The sequence below is a fragment of the Melanotaenia boesemani genome, chromosome 3 (genome assembly GCF_017639745.1).
Source record: "Melanotaenia boesemani isolate fMelBoe1 chromosome 3, fMelBoe1.pri, whole genome shotgun sequence".
In the NCBI taxonomy this organism is placed as follows: domain Eukaryota; kingdom Metazoa; phylum Chordata; class Actinopteri; order Atheriniformes; family Melanotaeniidae; genus Melanotaenia; species Melanotaenia boesemani.
The window spans coordinates 34,426,074-34,444,954 of NC_055684.1; the positions used below are offsets into that span (position 1 = coordinate 34,426,074).

The 18,881-nt window shown below is 42.4% G+C and overlaps 1 protein-coding gene across 6 annotated transcripts in view; it reads left to right on the plus strand.

The window, feature by feature from the left end:
- LOC121636690 (plexin-A1-like) overlaps positions 1 to 18,881 on the plus strand; it is a 190,814-nt gene that overhangs the window by 140,615 nt on the left and 31,318 nt on the right. For all 6 annotated transcript variants that reach the window (XM_041980425.1, XM_041980427.1, XM_041980426.1 and 3 more), the window contains exons 13-18: positions 1,531 to 1,682; positions 5,852 to 5,975; positions 6,101 to 6,237; positions 8,904 to 9,071; positions 11,962 to 12,055; positions 12,966 to 13,202. In XM_041980425.1, coding sequence (XP_041836359.1) covers positions 1,531 to 1,682; positions 5,852 to 5,975; positions 6,101 to 6,237; positions 8,904 to 9,071; positions 11,962 to 12,055; positions 12,966 to 13,202 — 912 coding nt within the window. The remainder of the gene's footprint in view (positions 1 to 1,530; positions 1,683 to 5,851; positions 5,976 to 6,100; positions 6,238 to 8,903; positions 9,072 to 11,961; positions 12,056 to 12,965; positions 13,203 to 18,881) is intronic.

The window sequence follows — 18,881 nt, forward strand, 5'->3', positions numbered from 1 at the left end:
TTTTTAAACACACAAAAATAAAACATTACCCCAAAAAGACTTCCTAGTAAAAAAAAAAAAAAACTTTACGCGACTTTAAACTGTCATCACATGGCTGCTAAAACAAAGCTCCCATTGTTTCAGACGTGATGTATGCATGCAAAGAGAAGCTTTTCTCTGAAAGCATAAGACTGTCTCACACACACACAGGCTGAAATAAAAGCAGAAAAAAATCCATTCTGGTATCAGTAATTTGTAAGCAAATAATTATATATGGATGATTTACAGTGTATGAATAAACAATGAAGTTTTGGACTTTTACATTTAATTTAATGTTACTTACAAAAAAAGTGTTGAGTAAATCTGTCTACTTGTCCTGAAGTTATAGAACTCATGTCTGTAGTAGTCTTTCCTGTACTGATGTAATGTTAGCGATGTGTTTTATGTTTGTCAGAGCTAAAGAGAGGAGTAACCATACAGGAGAGAAAGTAAGCTACAACACCATGTAGTTGTTTTAAAGGAAAAACAAACAAACTTACATTAGAAAAAGAAGCACCTGAGACCCAGATAATAAAGAAACTGGGCAAGTAGAACAAAGATCATAGTCTATAAGTGAAAACGGTCAAATGCAACAGTCATGGCTTTTTGTTGGTGCTATTACATTTCTGTTTTTACTCCCACTGTAAGAAGGGGGTGACAGAAGTCCTGCACTACAGATTTAAGTTTAAACCTGAGTTTGCCCTCACAGAACATACAGATCAATTATACTCTGCATCTTTCTGGTATGATTTTATTCCTGTGTAGTAGCTTTAGAGCCATCTATTAGATTAGAAATGGAATAATTTCTTAAGTTGTGTTAAAATATTCCTTTTTTCCATTTGGAGGTGTTTATCCTGAACTCTGTATTCATCTTTGGCTTCAGAATTGAAGGACAGATGCATGAATGATAACGTAACCACTCACTGTTCATTTTAGCCTTCCTTTGTGGCACACCCGTACTCCATGACATCTAACCACCATTGTCTCAACTCCCTTCGCCCTTCCTCCTTTGTGCCACGACAAATGACCCCACTGCCCTGCTATGTTGTAATCCAATTAGCTTTAAGCCTAATTATGGTAGCAGTGACTGATTACCATTGTCTGCATATGGGGCTGGATGGATAGGATGTGATTAGCGGAGAAACTAGCTTTAGGTAGCCATTAGCACCTCTGTACACCTTTCATAGACCTCTAGAGGAATGAAAAGGGGGCAGACGTCTCTGTGCACAGTAATCATACAGATTAATCGCCACAAGGTTAAATGAGAGGTTGAGTTGAGGGTAGGATGGGTGGGTCCAGTTTAAGTGTGTGTGTTGACTGGTTGTGAATGTTTGAGTTGAGGAGGAGTTAAAGGGCTTGAAGTAAACTTTTTCTGTGTTTTACCTGATGGTTTATCACTTATGCTTACATACAAATACTTTCTATTAATCATGCTTTGGTTAAAAACTGGTCACACATTTCATGTTGCTTTTATGTACCTTTATCCTCATTGTTGTTTCTTCTTCCAACCAGCTCTATCCAGAGACCGGACCCAGGCAGGGAGGAACCATGTTAACCATCTCTGGTGAGAACTTGGGCTTGCAATTCAAAGATATCCAGAATGGAGTTCGCATCGGGAAGGTGATGTGCAACCCTCAGGAGGACCAGTACATCAGCGCTGAGCAGTACGTTGACACTCTACCTTCGTCTCTTCATGAAAACATCTGAGACTCTTTACCCTGTGCTTGTCTTTGTCCAGTATTGATGCGACACAGAGAGTTAAGCACAATACTTTCTCTCAGACCTCTGTTTCATAAAACCTGCAAAGGTTAACTGCTGTTTTCCCCTCTCAAACAGAAGCAATTCTCCACAAACAGCCTCAAGCTGTGTATGGTACTGCTCTTTGAACATGTGCAGTCAGTGTGAATCTGACAGCGTCTTACACTAAACCTTTTATCCCACGAACACTGAATGATAGGTCAGTCAGCATTGAAATGCTAAATGAAGCTGTCCTTTTCAATAGTTAAGATATAACTGCGTTTGATAATATTTAAATTAGGTTGTATATGCCCTCTGATAAAGTTTGCCATGTGAATGCTCTTGATTAAGTTAGATTTACTGCTTTCCTGGACATTCTGTATGTTACTGTGTGACGCATTTGTATTTTAGCTTTGTGTAGGAAAAAAGTCCTATTTGATAAGATAAGATTCTTTATTGATCCCACGGTGGAGAAATTACACTGTTACAGCAGCTCAAACACAAAGTCAAAGAGACATTAAACAATAGACAAAATAAAAAAAACAAAGAAACAAAAAACAGTATGTACAATAAATAGTAAATAATAATAACAGAAAAAGAAAGAAACAGTATTTATATACACAGCCTCACCCAGTTTGACGTGCAGTGGTGAGGTGTTATTACACAGGTGAATATGGATATATAGAAGAAATGAAAAAACACTATAAGTAAATATGTGGAATGAAAAAAGACATTACAGTGCATAGCTAGGACATCATTAAACATCAGTGCAATGATGAAACATCAGTAAACATCAGTCCTACTGAGATATGAAGACGTTGCAATAACAGAATTATAGTGCAGCATTAAACAGTCTGATGGTGTTTGGTATGAAGGACCTGTGGAAGAGCTCCGTCCTACATCTTGGTTGTCTGAGTCTGTTACTAAAGGAGCTGCTTAAGGCCCAACGGTCTGCTGCAGAGGGTGAGAGGTGATATCCATGATGGTGGACAGTTTGGCCAGAGCCCTCCTCTCCCCCATCATCTCGATGAGGTCCAGGGGTCTGCTAAGACTGAGCTGGCTCTTTTTATTAGTCTGTTGAGCCTCTTCTTGTCCCTCACAGAACACCTCCCTCCCCAGCAGACCACTGCATAGGAAACCACAGACGCCACCACAGTCTCATAAAAAGTCCTCTGCAGTGGCCTGCACACACTGAAAAATTTGCAGACTGTCTTCACTTCAATGTAGAACATGTTTGGATGTGATTGACCTCTTAGTTTTATGCAAATAGGTTTTTTTATGCTTCATGCAAAAATGATATACTATAGATGCATTCACTATAATTTTATTTTATTTTCCATCTAAGTGATAACAATGTGATTTATTGACTGCAGTCACACAACAGAAAAAGATGGCTTTGCTTTGTTACAGCTACTTAAAGTTTGACTCATCTAGTTGTTTTCAAAAACTCTGATGTTTCTAAGCTGAATTCATTTATTGTAGAAAAGAGGAGATACAATTTAGGATGGGAAAAAAATTGAGGGCACTCATCACAGTTGGAGATGTTCTCAATATTCTGTTTTTTGCTTTTGTAGCTGTCTGCATACATAACCGTTCCATTTGCTGAGTTTTGCAGCTCAGCCCCAACTGATTTAGTTTTCCCTCTGCCCCTTCTCTAAGAAGGAAACAGAGGAAATGTGACTTTAATGGTTTGACAGATCAGACAACAGAATGCTGTGCATCTCTCACAAGTGATGACAGGTGTTCCCAAAATGAGTTTGCCAACATGATACTGACATGTCAGTGTTGTTTTATTATTTACAAACTCATATTGCATACTATTATTAACATCAGTAGTTTCAGGGTGAAATTGGGTGGTTCCAGTTTTCTTTCCTACATTTTCTAAGTGAACTAAGTGGTTTTTAACCCTTTTAGATCCACTAAGTTGCAAATCTGTTGCCATAGCAGCCACAGGAAGGGGAGGGGGAAGAGGGTGTGGCTGGCAGTTAGGCTGTCGTGCTAATTATAAGTGATGTTAGCCATACCATGCCATTAGTGGCCTGGTTGTACTCATCATCCCTGTGACCCCATCAGAGCTGTGGCGCAGGAGACAAGATGGGGTTTCAGGGCTGACAGCACTGGTCAAAGGTCAGCTGCTGGAGAGAAGGAGGTTCCCAGTTACTTTGACAAATATAGATACATTATTCTCACAGTCACTTATTCAGTTTCCCTCTTCCAACACTTGTACCTCATTCAGCCTTCTCACATTTCCAGTTTCTGATTAAGGGGGAATTGGAGTGCAAGGAAATTAGACTTTTTTATGTCATTCGCCTCAGTCATTAAATATTTACAAGCTAGATTTGACTTCACTTTGAGAAAAGTAAATCATTGCCCTAAGCGAGTAAAAGCAGAGCCTAATGTACTTCTATTTATTGCTATATTAGTAGTTAGTGTGTCACAATCTGACATGTGTTTAATTTTTTACTATTTCACTTTCCACCTCAATTATATGAATGAGTGAGGGATAATTTATAATGTTGTCAACTTTACAAATGTTCCTCCAGTCTTTCTAACCAAGCAATAACAGCTCAGTGTAGCCACCTGCCATCTGTGCCGTAATGATGCGAGTGAAGCCGTATTTCTGAGAGCTGTCCAGCATTTTAATCATGGCCCCCGTCATAGCGGGAGACCGGGAAATGAATGAAAGGGAAAGTAAAAACAATTGAAACACACGGCATCGGAATGTGAAATTCAGTGTCGCAGCAGCGCTGCAGTTGCCATGGCCACCTGCAGGGAGGAGGAAAGCAGGAGAGTTAATAACTTATCTCAGGGAGGGGAAGCTGAGGAGATGTGTAGAATCTGAACACGTTCAATTAATCAGCTTCCCTCACTTTTAACACTCATTCTCACTTTCTCTGTCCTTCCTTTCCTGCCTCCGTCTCTCCTCTGCACTCTCAGCCTTTCTCTTTCTCATTCTTTCGCTCCGGCTAATTAACAGTCAAGTGTGTCTCCAGTGGGTGAAACATGAAGTTAGTGTGTGTGTGCGTGTGTGTCCTCCCTGCGGGCTACACCACCACTCCTCCCTCGCTCAATAATTTCTCCAGTGGATTTTCATTAGGCTAGCCAGCGCCCAAGGCTAAGTGCTCTGCTTATGGTTTTACAGTACGCACAGATGCAGGCATCCACATGGACACACTCAGAAAACTCTGCAGATATGCTTTTTATGATTATTTGTTCTGTTCTTTGTTGTTTTTGTGAATAAAGTCACAACTCCCCCCAATGAGTATTAAAAACAAAAAATTTTCTTTCAGATTGGAGTGTGTTTCTCAGCTGATCAAAGAACAAAGGAAATGCTACTTTCCTGTTTTGTAGTTTAAGCTAGTATTTCAGATCATGTTGCAATACTAGAGTCTCAGCCCAGGTTTAAATCCTGGCCTGGAGCCCTTAGCTGTCATCCCCTCTCTCTGACCTGTCAAAGTCTGCTAGAGCCCAAAAATCCATTTAAAAAGCAACACAAATTAAAGGAATCTCCCCCCAACATATTCACAGTTATAAAGATAAGAAAATCCTTGGATTCCTTATTGGTTTTCCTACAGCAGCCTCATTCATACTTTTAGTTGCCGTAGACGACACTTGTCTCTGTTTCTTCTAAAGCTTTGACAAATCCATCATTGCTGGTTGTAGTGTAAACATCCCTGCCTCTGATCCATCCCAGGAGTTGTATCCTATGTGCCACACGGTGGACCAGAGAACTGCTGTGGGTCACATCCATGGACAACCAGTCAAAAAAATATTGGATCCCAGCTAGAACCACACACCAGCTTTACAGAAGAACTACCAGAGCATCACTGTACATGTTCTAAACCGATGAAAATAAACCACCTACTTGACTGGTTGTTGAATTGGTGTACGTTTAGAATGCAGTGGTTCACTACAAACCATTTTAAACCAGCATACTTTGAAATATAGAAGAATTAAGATGCTCCTTATAGATAAGTCAACATCATGTAAAGTGTTTGAAAAAAGATTAAATGTAACAAATGTTCATTCATTTATAAGAGCAGTCAGTGAAAAGATGATCTCTCATTTATTTACATATTTTTCTCTCTTATTTTAGGATTGTGTGCCAGTTAAATGATGCAACAGGTTACAGAGTGCAGGAGGCTCAGGTGGAGGTGTGTGTGAGGGACTGCTTTCACTCCGACTACAAAACACTGTCAACCAAAGCTTTCACTTTTGTGGTAAGCATAGCTAATTTAACTGTGGCAAAGTTTTTCTGGATGGTTTTATAATTGGATTTGACAGCCATGATACACACAATAAGTATGTCCTGACCCGTTTGTCCCCCATCTGTGTCCCTCATTAGTCTCCATATTTTACCCGTGTCCACCCCTCGGCTGGACCTTTATCTGGAGGAACAAGGATCACCATTGAAGGCAGTCATCTCAACGCAGGCAGTGCTGTATCTGTGAAAATTGGACTTCACTTGTGCCACTTTGAGAGGTGAGTTAATCTAAACTGCTCAGAGGTTTGTTGTTTCAGTTCAGTGTTCAAAGTGATTCATCCTATTTAAGTTGAAGCATTCAGTATTCAGAACTGGTGACAATGAAGATTTGTAAAGTAAAAAAAAAAAAAAATGATAGCCATGTTGTCACAAAACTTCACCTATAGAGCTTTTTTCACTGAGAAAAAGACCATTATAACTGTCATTGTGCTGTTGGGGACGTGTGTGTTCATTAAATTGAACAATGTGCATTTGGTCTTACTGTTGCAGTAAAAGCTAGCTGCAGTTTATAGATTATTTCTGTTGAAATTGTTTTCTTTTTTGTCTTATGCTGCTCGAACGATGATTGCAGGCCATAATACAGCCTGTGCTCCCCCTCCATCTTTTAGTTTTTCATCAAGCTGCCATCTTTTCCCACTTCACAGTGTACAATAATTACAGTCATCGCCTGTTAAAAAAGAGGTTGCTGCTGATTTGCTGCAGGTTTTTTAAAACAAAAATGCAGTCGGTAAGAGGACAACCTGCAATGCAGTCATTCACAGCAATTGTGAGAATGACAGTGTAGCCTTTCCCCAGAAAGCTGGTATCATTGTTCAGTTATGATGTGAATGACTTAAGTGCATCACCCACATTTAGACAGAGAACAACTATAATTTGAAAGGAATTATGTGGTGGTGAATGATGTTGGTAACTTTACTTTGAACCCATGTTCAAAATATGCAATCCTGCCACCTCATTTTACTTCACTCACCTTCCTTTTTATAGCTCTCAGAATTTACATTCCCTGCTATCGTCTCTTTCACTCTGCCAGAGATTGTGCCAGGATTTTAGGACGAGAAGACATAGATCCAGTTAGATATGACTCTAATTCCCCTAGCCAAGAATTCTATTGTTCCTTTGAGTCCCCTCCTGGCAAACTTACAGCAAACTGAGCTCTAGACTAAATCCACTCATGTATGGTGTCTGGCAGATGTCACTAGAAAAGCATTCTTGAGAAATTGCTAGGAGGTAAAATATTCCTTTTACTATTTGTCTTGTTTTTCTGTTGGATGAGGATATCTTTTTTTCTTTAATAGTAGCTTCCCTCTCTGAGGCAACAAGTGACAGGTTAAACTAATGAGCTTGGACCTATCAAGTATTTTTAATATCACATCAAAAGAAAAAGTAGAGGCCAATTTCAAGCTCTGTAGCACATCTCCAGAAAGGTGAATATAATAGTCTTGGCCTTTCATTCACTGAGCAGCAATAACCTTTATGGTCAAAGTAATGAACTGGTTGAGTCCATCTCTTTAATGCGTCTTGTATTCAGTGGGGCCTCCGCTTTAATCAAAGCCTATTTACCCTGAGTCACTCATCCTCTTATCTCTCTGTACAACCCCTTTTCTTTCCTCCTCTTTTCTCTTTCTGTATCCTCTCTTTGCTTCTTTTGTGCGACCGCAACCTTGTCAAAAAATACGTACGTGCCACCACAGGCGCCCTTGACGTCTACCGCGTTGTGAAAATAGTTGCCATGGAAACACAGCGCCAGTGGAATGTGGAAAATCTTTTTCTTTTTTCTCCCCCCTTTTTAAATCGTCCTTCATTTTTTTTTTTTTTTCCACCGTCTGTCTTCATCCCCTCTTTAGTCCCCTTTCTGTCTGAGGACGCTGTTGAAATTGCCTCCTGGGATACAGCAGCTACATGTTCAACAAAGACGCCAAATATCCCAGTTTTTGGTCAGTTGCCAACCCCACCCCAGATCGCTGCAAGGTGCCAGGATAGAGCCACAGAAATTGGTTTTTCTGTTTCATCTTCACCATCTTCCATCTTACTGTTGGTTTGACTTTCACAGCAGATGATGGGGAGGACTTGTGTACGGATCAGCTTGCTCTTCTCATGGTCAAAAATTCATATTGCTTTCCCTGCGTGCACATGTCTGCAGTGTATCTTTTCCTGAGGAAAACTATAAACAGAAAGTGGGTGACTCCAAACACAAACTCACAGAGCATTAATCTCCTTCCTGTCTGCTGCATTTATAAAAAGAACTACCCACAGTGCAAACACACCTGCTAAAAACAAATCTTGGTTATGCAGATATGCACAACTTTACCCACAGGTAGCCATCCCTACCACTGCTAGGTCAACAGCATCTCCTCCCAGTAGGTGAAAGATAGAAGTTGAATGAGCTGCTGGAGTGCAGCACAAAGTTTCTGGCAGTGGGTTGAAAATCCCAGCAGGTTACAGCTGGCTGCATGTCTGCCAGAGCAGGAGTTGCATCACACAGAGTCGACCAGCCTGATCAGCCATTTCAAATCGGTTAGCCGGCAAAAGCACCAGGAGGGAAGGAGAGGCAGACAGAGAGACAAAGAGATGAAGTGATGTCTTTGAACTACAGCAGTGTGTGATTTGAGCCGAGGAAACCATGGGTGGACAGCCTGAAAAATGTTTGCCTAGTAGATGGGCAACTGTCAGTTTTATGTGTGGCTGTGGGACTCCAATTTTGTTGCATCTAATGAATAATTAAAGAGTTATTCAAAAAGGATTACTTTCTTTTTTTTGTTTTTCTTCTGTGCAGTTGCAATTTTCATTGTCTGTCTCACAGTGAACTTCCATCAAAGCCTATACCTTTGCATTTAACTCTGTTTTCCATGTCTTTTCATGCTTATTTCACCCACCTCTCTTCCAGGCGCAGTGGAAGGGAGATTGTGTGTGTGACCCCAGCTGGCCAGGCTCCAGGGCCCACACCAGTCATGGTGGACATTAACTCTGCTGAACTGAGGAACCCAGAGGTCAAGTTTAGCTACACAGACGATCCCACCATCCTCAAGATTGAACCTGACTGGAGCATCGCCAGGTATTTTAGCAACCACAGCCTCCCCCTTCAGCTAGTCCAGGTGCAGCACAGATGAAACTTTCATACAACGTGGCTGTTTTTTTCTGTCATAAACCCAGCACTGCACACCCTGAAAGTAAAGAACACTGTGGTTTAGAGAAATGTTAAAAAACTGGGTCAAATTCACATAAAATATAGTTTACTTCAGGTTTACTGCAGAATGTAGCTTTCATGCATCTGACACAATCAGGCATCACTGTATAATACAGTACATCAGCATGTCATATGATTATTTCATTATCTATAATTTACATCAGTACAGTGTTTGATCTACAATTCTGCTTGATGTGCTGTACATCTGCAGAACAGATACAAATGCATTCATACATTATTAATCCTCTGTGGTGGTTTACCACAAGTAAATGCTTTTTATTCCAAGTAGCTTAAACAATCTCACCTGATATTATAACTTTGTTTAAAGGCAAATAAGTGTGTTGTTCTGCCAACATACTCCCTGTCTGGAGTTTTCCCCACCATTATCACACTTTTCTTGATGTTTACAGACATATTCTTTTATTCTGTTTATATCTAAAAAGTAAAGCATTGCGTGCAGGCGCAGCAGTAAAGGAGGCTCCTGTAGCAGGGATGTATCTGTAAATATTACTTGACTTATTGAAATGAGACTACATAGCCACGGGAACAACACAGCTTGTGTTTGTGGAGGAGGGAAAAAAAAGAAACGTTTGGAGCTTCCACAGGCTAATGGCTCACTAGCATGACCTAGAAACTCCAGCACACTTCAGTGCCACATACACACAACTTCACAAGTTATGCATGATTCTAGGAACTAGAATTTCTTTCCTCAGTAAAATCTCACAAAAGATTTGTTTGTTAAAGTTAAAAATATCAGCAAGTTTGAGCAACATGCCAAAGACAAAACTCTGTCTCCTCAAGATAATCTTTAAGTGAATCACTGCTCTGTTCAGATTAGTTTGCAGTTAAAGAAAATCTTCACTTCCTTCAGATGTTTTGTAAGCTCTTTGAATCCCTGGTGAACAAAAACTAGATATTTGATTTGTTTTGTACAGAGCATGTACCAGAGTTTTTATTTTAGAGCATCATTTCTTTAGACAGGTTTGTAATTTTTTTTTTCCATTTCACACACACGTTTTTCAGTGTAACAATCCTCTTCTGCATCGTCACAAAGGATCGAAGTGAAAATAGGACTCGCGTTTAAAACTCAGCAGGGAGACAAACTCTCATCACGAAGGAAAAAGGGGTCGAAGGACGAGAAGTCTCATTTTTAGTGGAATGAATGAAAGACTTGAGGGTTGGAGAGGGGAAAGGAGAATGGGAATCACAAGTTCTAGCCTTCAGGGGAAATAACCTCAGTGGCTCGGCTTGTGTGCGGTTCTTCACTCCGCGCTCCCAGAGGAAAAGGTGTGTGGTTCTCTCCATCAGTCATCCTTTCATTTACCAAGCTATTTTGTCACTGCATCCCTTTTAGTGACCCTGTTTGTGGGGATACTTCACAAAGGGCTGAATCTCCCTCATCTAAAACACAGATATTGTATTTCTGAGATCTGTTCTTGCGTTGCACTGTAGCAATTACATGGCACTTCAACCTGTTTACACAGTGTATCACAGTGTACATACCCAGTTATGGGCACTTTGTATGTGGGAAAGCTTCATATCCTCTCACTTATGTACTATGTATGTACTCTTTAGAGTGTTCGTTTTTTCATTCCCACCACGATGGATGCTCCTCTCCCATTAGCAAATGTATAACTGCATGTAAAGCCAATAAATTCCTTTGTCTGCTCATTTTTCACACCAGACTCCAGTCAACATCAGCCAGCCTCCTTTCAGCTTCTGAAAAGCCGTTACTGGCCTGAGGCGGCGTTCTCGTACTGCTTGTTCCTCAGTCCCCTCATAGTGCCAGTTTCACTCAGACTGGGATCTCCTTCCTCCCTCAGACTGTTTTATTTGGCCTTAACAAAACATATCCACCCCAAAGTTGGCCTTTGTGCATGTGTATATTTTTCTGACACTAATGCCTTGCTGGGTGGATTTGAAGCGTTCAGATGCCACAGCTCAGAAAGAACAAAAAGGCAGCAGAACCACTCGAACAGTCAGCTGAAGTCTGCTGAAGGTTGTTTATATTCAAAGATTTTAAAACATGTAAACAGTGATGCAGAACACTTTCTACCACTGTATCATTGTTTTAATCCAGTGGTGACTCACAGTATCTGGATTTAGAAGTTATACATTAATTCATTCAGCTGCAGTCATAATGGCTCACATCAGATAAAGTTCAGCTTGATAGACCAGCAGAGGTTGTCGAGAAGGCACTTCATGGGTAAAGAGGCCTCTCCCCCATATAACCCATGTCTCTGTTGGTCAGCATCATATAAACCTGAATAGGTCAGAGATGTTGCACATCATTTCAGATCACTGACACCAATGTTGTGTGTGTCTCGTGTTAAACACATCACTTTGCATCACTCTGAACACATCTGGGGTTTTTGAAATACGGTGATGAGAGCCAAGCTCTCAGGATTAATGCTACATTTTTGCCACTTCTTCTCTCCATCCTGCATATGGGGTTAAACAAGCTTTTAACATTTATGTAAGGGTTGTAATGTTGCTGTCATCGTCGGAAAAGAGCTTCCACGAATAAGCAGGTGAAAGGCTATGGTACAAGTGAACATTAATGTTGGATCGCCATCTGAAGAGCCCTCTTGGCTCCCACAGAGAATAGATTTATTAACATTTACCTCCACTGATAGACCTGCTGAATAGTGTATACAGTGAAGAAAAGCAGCAGATGTAATTGTCTCTTGTCACATGACTGAATTTAGACATGTTCTTTGTTTCATTAGTTTTCTTGTTTTTTCTTTTAATATCTTAGTGGAGGAACCCTGTTGACTATTACTGGAACCAATCTGGCAACCATCAGAGAGCCCAAAATGAGAGCCAAGTATGGAGCTGCACAATCCCAAAACGTGAGTGGTCAGACTCAAAAACAAAATATTGACTTATCTTGACAAATGAGACAGACAGACGGCCATTGAGACACACAGGTGTCTCTTTTTCTGCTGCCTTCTCTCCTTTCCTATAGGAAAAATAACGTTGCTCACACTCCAGGGACACAGACGCACACACCTGCCCTGTCGGTCAACCTGCCAAGGGCCCATTTTCTGTTTGTTTTTGATGTTGAATTTCCTTTTAGTAGTTTAACCTTTGAAATGTCAACTAGCAATAAAGCAGCTCTTGCAAATCCCCCACTCTTCACCCAGCACCACGGGGCTTAGCTAACCTTTTTCCCTCTCCCACTCTAAGCTGAAAGTAAAAATATCCCACCTGCTTCCTTTGTCCCACAAGATGTCCATAGAGAGGTGAATCTATTGACCTATAAATACAATTTTGTTCTGTCTTTGTGATTATATACACACACTTTATGTTGCAGTATGTGACATATGCAACACGATGTTTGGGTTTAACATTCTGTGAAACTAAAGGTCTCCTCTGCCATGCTGTGTTATCGTTAACGGCTACTGGCTGACCACTCCAGTTTCTCTCTGTGTCATTACAGTCTAATTTGTTCTAAGTGTCAAACCCCACGGGGGATTTCCAGATGATATCAACACTGATTACAGCGCTGATGTTATTAAGCCGCCTTTTCCTCATTATGCCATTACAGATACATTTAATCATTTGCATCATATAACCTTGTTTCAGCTCCTATACAATGTACATTTGAACTAACATTTCTTTCCTCATCTTCAATATTGCAAACAAGGTAGAAATCTTTTTAAACAGGAAGCAAATTCTTCTTTGGTTGCTGAACTTTTCTTTTTTGTTCACTTGTCCTTGCTCCTCACTAACCATCTCTCTCTCTTTCTTCCTCTTCAGAACTGCACAGTTCTCAACAACACCGTGATGGTGTGTCTGGCGCCCTCTGTGGCTGGATCTGATAAAAGCTTCTCTGAGGCAGGCAGCAGTCCCGATGAGATTGGCTTTGTCATGGATGACGTGCGCTCTGTGCTGGTGGTAAACATGACTTTCAGCTACCACCCGGACCCTGTGTTTGAAGCTCTGAGCCCCACAGGCATGCTGGAGCTGAAACCCAGCTCACCACTCATACTTAAGGTAAATTGCCTTGTGCTCTTTGCATTGATCTGTTTCAGCCTTGTCTCTACCGTACTACGGTGGCTGAGAAGTGCAAAACACAACGACAAATTAAAAAACACAACGACAAATTAAAAAACACAACGACAAATTAAAAAACACAACGACAAATTAAAAAACAACCGGAAAAGGTTGGTACCAGTGTACAACATGAGACATCGCTGATTGGACGACGATGCCGGTCGAGATTTGAACCGGAAGTTATTCTGCTTTTCGCTCGTTCGTAATTTGGGGAAGAGGGATGACAATAAAGACTGCTTAATGTATTGCACAAACTGTGGAAAAAAACTGGTTGAGGAATCACCGAACTTTTGCAGCGGCTGTGGCAAGAGGCTTCAAGAAATATCTAGTATCAGAGACACTCCACAACCTTCTGGTAAGTTAATAAGCAAGAGAAATTATTATTTTGCTTATGTATTTAGTAACTCTCTCGCATTAGCGGTTGTCTAGATGTTAGCAAGGTGGTTGACAACTGGCTACTGCCAAAAATATTTTGCCCTCCAGATTAAAATGATTTTTAAAAAAATTAATAAACAGATTGCAAGAGTTATGTATCAAATTGCAGAGACAAGGTGCTGTTTACAGCACTGTGTTAAAAGAACAGGCCCAAGTAAGGTCGAGCTGGAAAGAGAGAGAGACGCATAGAGGAGGGGAGCGGTGATAACGTCTGAGCAGAGAAAGCTAAGCTAGCTGTGAGAAACTACTTGTTTAGTGATGTTTTGCTCCCAGCTTTTGCAATAAACACAACACAGTCCTTCTAGTTCCAGCAGACTTTCGTGTCTGCTTCACCACTGCTGGGTAAAGTGAAGGGAACAAACCCTGCAAAATTTATTTGCTGCTGTGTGCATGCATGTATGTGTGTGTTAATTTATATATATATATATATATATATATATATATATATATATATATATATATATATAGATGTGTGTTATGCTTCAGGCAAATGTTGTTTATTCAGTTCAGCATCATAGGTTTAGTTAAAGCAATTTGTAAGCAGTGCATGCTGGGAAACCAGGAGGAGGAGTTTGCAGTCAGTTTCCAGCTCCTGTCATGTAAGCACACATAGCTGTCAGCTCCTCAGTTTGGACAATTCTTTCTCCTTTTGCTCAGGCGACGTCTGTAAGTAGTGTTTATTTTGTATTACCAGGCTATCGAGAATTTTAACTTGTGTGATTGTTCAGACGGCCAAGATATTTATCGTGCTACCGCACCAGATTAGCTTTATACTTTTGTTGCTACTCGCTAATTTATTAGCTTGCATTATTATGATAATAGCTACGTAGCTCGCCTAGCTAACGTTTATTGTTGCTCCCACGCTGTGTTTATTTGTTTAGTAATACAATATTTTATGTACTGTGTTGCAGTTTCACAAAGTCTCAGTAAACTCTATGGAAGTTAATCTACCGAGTCCTGGTGTTTCTCAGAGTGTTTAAACTGATTGGAACAAAGGCCAAGACAGTGAAAAGACGGCAACAAGCTAACAGGAGATACAAGAATCGCAACTACGCGGAGCTTCGTTTTTTCAAGAGAGAGCTGTTATAACGTCCAGAAAGTCTTGCTAGAGCTGTCTCCTTCAGAAATCGAAAACACAGCAAGCCAACATGTCACAACACGGCAGCAACAGCAAAGGGGATAAGGATAACCAGGCTAAGTCTGAGCATTCAAGGAGCAGTCGCTCATCTGGCACATCAGCTAGCTCAAAAATTAGCATCGCCATTGCTAAGGCTAAGGCAAAGGCCGAAGCAGCACAAGCAAGAGCAGCACATTCATAAAGGGAAATTGAACTTAAAGTTGAGCAGGCATGCATTCAGGCTAAGCTTGATGCATTAAACAATGAAAAGGAAAAAGATGCTGCCATAGCAGAGGCAAATACTCTCGTAGCTGGCTTACAAGATATGGGCTTCGAAGTGCTCAGTGACATTAATAGCCCGGTTCCTCAAGCTATCAAACACCAGCGCACCTCCACCTTCATATCAGCACAAGCTAGCCTGCACAGCAAGCATCCATCTGCTATAATAGTTAGTGACAACGCTCTGGCAACCAAAGTTAACCCTTTAACACCCTGCCCACTCGACACAAGCCAAAACCCAGTTCCTTATGATGCCATCAGGCCACAAGCTCCTGAGGGCCCTTAGGTGAGGGGAACGCTGCAACATTACTTCCCCCAGTCTGGCGGAACTCTTCCACAACAGAACCTCAGGCATGGTGTCTCATCTCCCACGCACCTTCCTGTTCATGGGATAGCCCATGGAGCTGGCCACGATCATTCTGCCACCACCGGAGACCTCATTAAATATCTTGCCCGCAGTCGCTTGGTGACTTCAGGCCTCACCACATACGATGATCAGCCAATGAACTACTGGGCCTGGAAAACATTGTTCCTAAATGCCATCACTGACCTAGATCTCTCTGCTGCAGAGGAACTCAACCTCCTAACCAAGTATCTGGGAGAGGAGTCAGCAGAGCAGGTAAAGAGAATAAAATCTGTCAACATTAGGAATCCCGCTACCGGACTGCGCATGGCAGCGTCTCAACGAGACATACGGCTCACCTGAAGCCGTCGAACAGGCTCTGTTCAGCAAACTAGAAAAGTTCCCAAAGGCTACAACAAAGGAGCCACAGAGACTCAGAGATCTGGCAGACCTGCTAACAGAGTTACAAGCAGCCAAGGAGGATGGCTACCTTGCTGGCTTGTCATACCTGGATACCTCAAGAGGAATTAAACCCATCATCGAAAAACTTCTGTATAACTTACAAGAAAAATATATATCATGGGACGAGATTCAAACAAGAACACTTCGTCAGTTTTCCACCTTTTTCTGTGTTAGTGAACTTTGTCTGCACAGAGGCAAGGGCTCGCACAGACCCAGGCTTTAACCTCTCTTTACAAGCTCCAACAGAGAGGAAGAATAACTGGGAGAGGCCCACAGAGACGTCTGTGTATGTTCAAAAGACACAGGTTTCAGGTGCCGCCAAGTTTGAGTCCAAAGGAGATAGAGAAAGAGCTGAACCAAACAAGCATTGCCCATTACACAATAAGCCCCATCCTCTGAGGAAATGCAGAGGCTTTCGGGAGAAAAGCATCGATGACCGTAAACAGCTCTTAAAAGAACATTACATCTGCTTCTGCTGTTGCCCCTCCACTGAACATCTTGTAACAAACTGTACTGTTGAGATAAAATGTGCAGAATGTGAAAGCACTGCTCATGCGTCAGCACTCCACCCCAACCCACCTATCTGGAAATCCAAGTCGTCACCTTCCTCCCCAAAGGAAAGCCGGGAGGAGGACAAAGCGGACAACCAGGAGGTCAAGTCGACATGCACTCAAGTATGTGGGGAAGGTCTGAGCACCAGATCATGTGCAGAAATCTGCCTTGTAAGCGTGTTTCTAAATGGACGCAGGGGAGAGTCTAAGAGAATGTACGCTATATTGGATGAGCAGAGCAATCGATCACTTGCTCGATCAGAGTTCTTCGACGTCTTTCAGGTCGCCACACGCTCTTACCCCTTTACACTCAAGACCTGCGCGGGATGCACAGAAACAGCGGGGAGGAGAGCTAGTGCTTACACCGTGGAGCCAGTGGAGAGGAGACTGAGCATCCCTCTGCCTACACTCCTCGAGCGCAATCAAATCCCTAATGCTCGCACTGAAATTCCTACACCAGACACGGCTTACCATCATGCCCACCTGAAAAGCATTGCAGACAGAATACCACTCCTGGATCCAAATGCTAAGATACTCCTGCTTCTCGGTAGAGACATCTTACGGGTCCACAAGGTCCGAGAACAAATAAGCGGCCCAGGAGATGCTCCATTCGCTCAAAGGCTCGACCTAGGATGGGTCATCATTGGCGACGTGTGCCTTGGAGGGGCCCACAAACCACTGGAAGTGAGAAGTTGTAAAACAGCCATCTTGGAGAATGGCCGTGCAAGTTATCTCCAGCCGTGTAGCAACCACATCCGAGTGAAGGAGGTATTTGGTCAAAACTCTGAACTTCACCACCATTCAGCACAAACTTCTATATGCAACCAAGCGGCATTCTCCAGAGACAGCTTAGGGAGAACTGTTTTTGCTCGTACTCCCGACGACCACAGATTTGCTCCATCCAAAGAAGATCTGGAGTTTCTGAGAATAATGGAAACCGAGTGCCATCAGGACACTTGCAAAAGTTGGGTTGCACCTTTGCCCTTTCGGTCACCGAGACAGCGGCTCCCTAACAACAGGAAACAGGCTCTCGACCATCTAGTCTCACTTCAGCGCTCATTGGAAAAACGGCCACAAATGAAAGCTGACTTCTTAGAATTTATGGAAAGGATGTTCAAGAAAGCACACGCAGAAGTAGCCCAACCACTGCAACCTGGACAAGAGTGCTGGTATCTGCCGCTGTTTGGCATGTACCATCCCAGAAAACCGGATAAGATCTGTGTAGTCTTAGACAGCAGCGCGTCATACGAGAGAGTGTCGCTCAATGACATTTTGCTCACCTGGCCTGACCTCAACAACAACCTGCTAGGCGTCCTTATGAGGTTCAGGAAGGAACAGGTGGCAATCACGACCGACATCGAACACATGTTTCACTGCTTTATTGTGAGGGAGGACCACCGGGATTTTCTACACTTCCTGTGGTTCAGAAACAACGATCCTACATCCGATATTGTGGACTACAGAATGCAGGTTCACCCCTTCGGGAACAGTCCCTCACCAGCTGTTGCTGTGTATGGCCTACGACGGGCAGCTAAGGAAGCAGAAGCCGACTACGGCAGTGACGCAAGAATATTCGTCGACCGCGAGTTCTACGTTGACGACTCTTTAATGTCTTTCAGCACCGAAGAGGAAGCCATCGATGTCGTCACACGAGCACAGAAGATGCTATTAGCTTCTAACCTCAGACTACACAAAATTGCTTCAAATCGACCTGCTGTAATTGAGGCATTCCCTGTCGAAGATCGCTCTAAGAACTTCAACAGCCTTGATCTCTTCATCGATGACCTGCCTATCCAACGCAGTCTTGGACTGTGCTGGAACATGCATACAGACGCCTTCATTTTTCAGATAGCAGACGATCAGAAGCTGTTTACCCGTAGAGGGGTACTTTCAACCGTGAATAGCCTCTACGACCCCCTCGGATTTCTGGCACCCATTATGGTTCACGGCAGACTCATACTCAGAGAGCTTACTATGCAAGCGAAGGACTGGGACCTACCTCTTCCTAAGGACATGGAGATCGAGTGGACCAGATGGAAACAGTCACTTCAAGACCTACGGGAGCTCCAAATACTGCGCCCCTATATGTCTTTCTCTACTACAGATGCGCTGGGAAGAGAACTTTGTGTCTTTGCTGATGCATCAGTCAAAGCAATAGCCTGCTGTGGCATACATTAAGGTCACAACCCACCAAAGGCAGGCTAAAGTTGGCTTTGTGTTTGGCAAGGCAGAGTTGGCTCCTCAGCCCAGCCTAATCATTCCAAAATTGGAGCTTTGTGCGGCTGTGCTGGCTGTCGAGATCGCCGAGACTAGTCGCAGAGATGGACACCGCATTCGACTGCATCACCTACTACACGGACAGCAAGGTGGTACTGGGGTACATCCACAACCGGTCAAGGAGATTTTATGTCTATGTACACAACAGAGTGCAA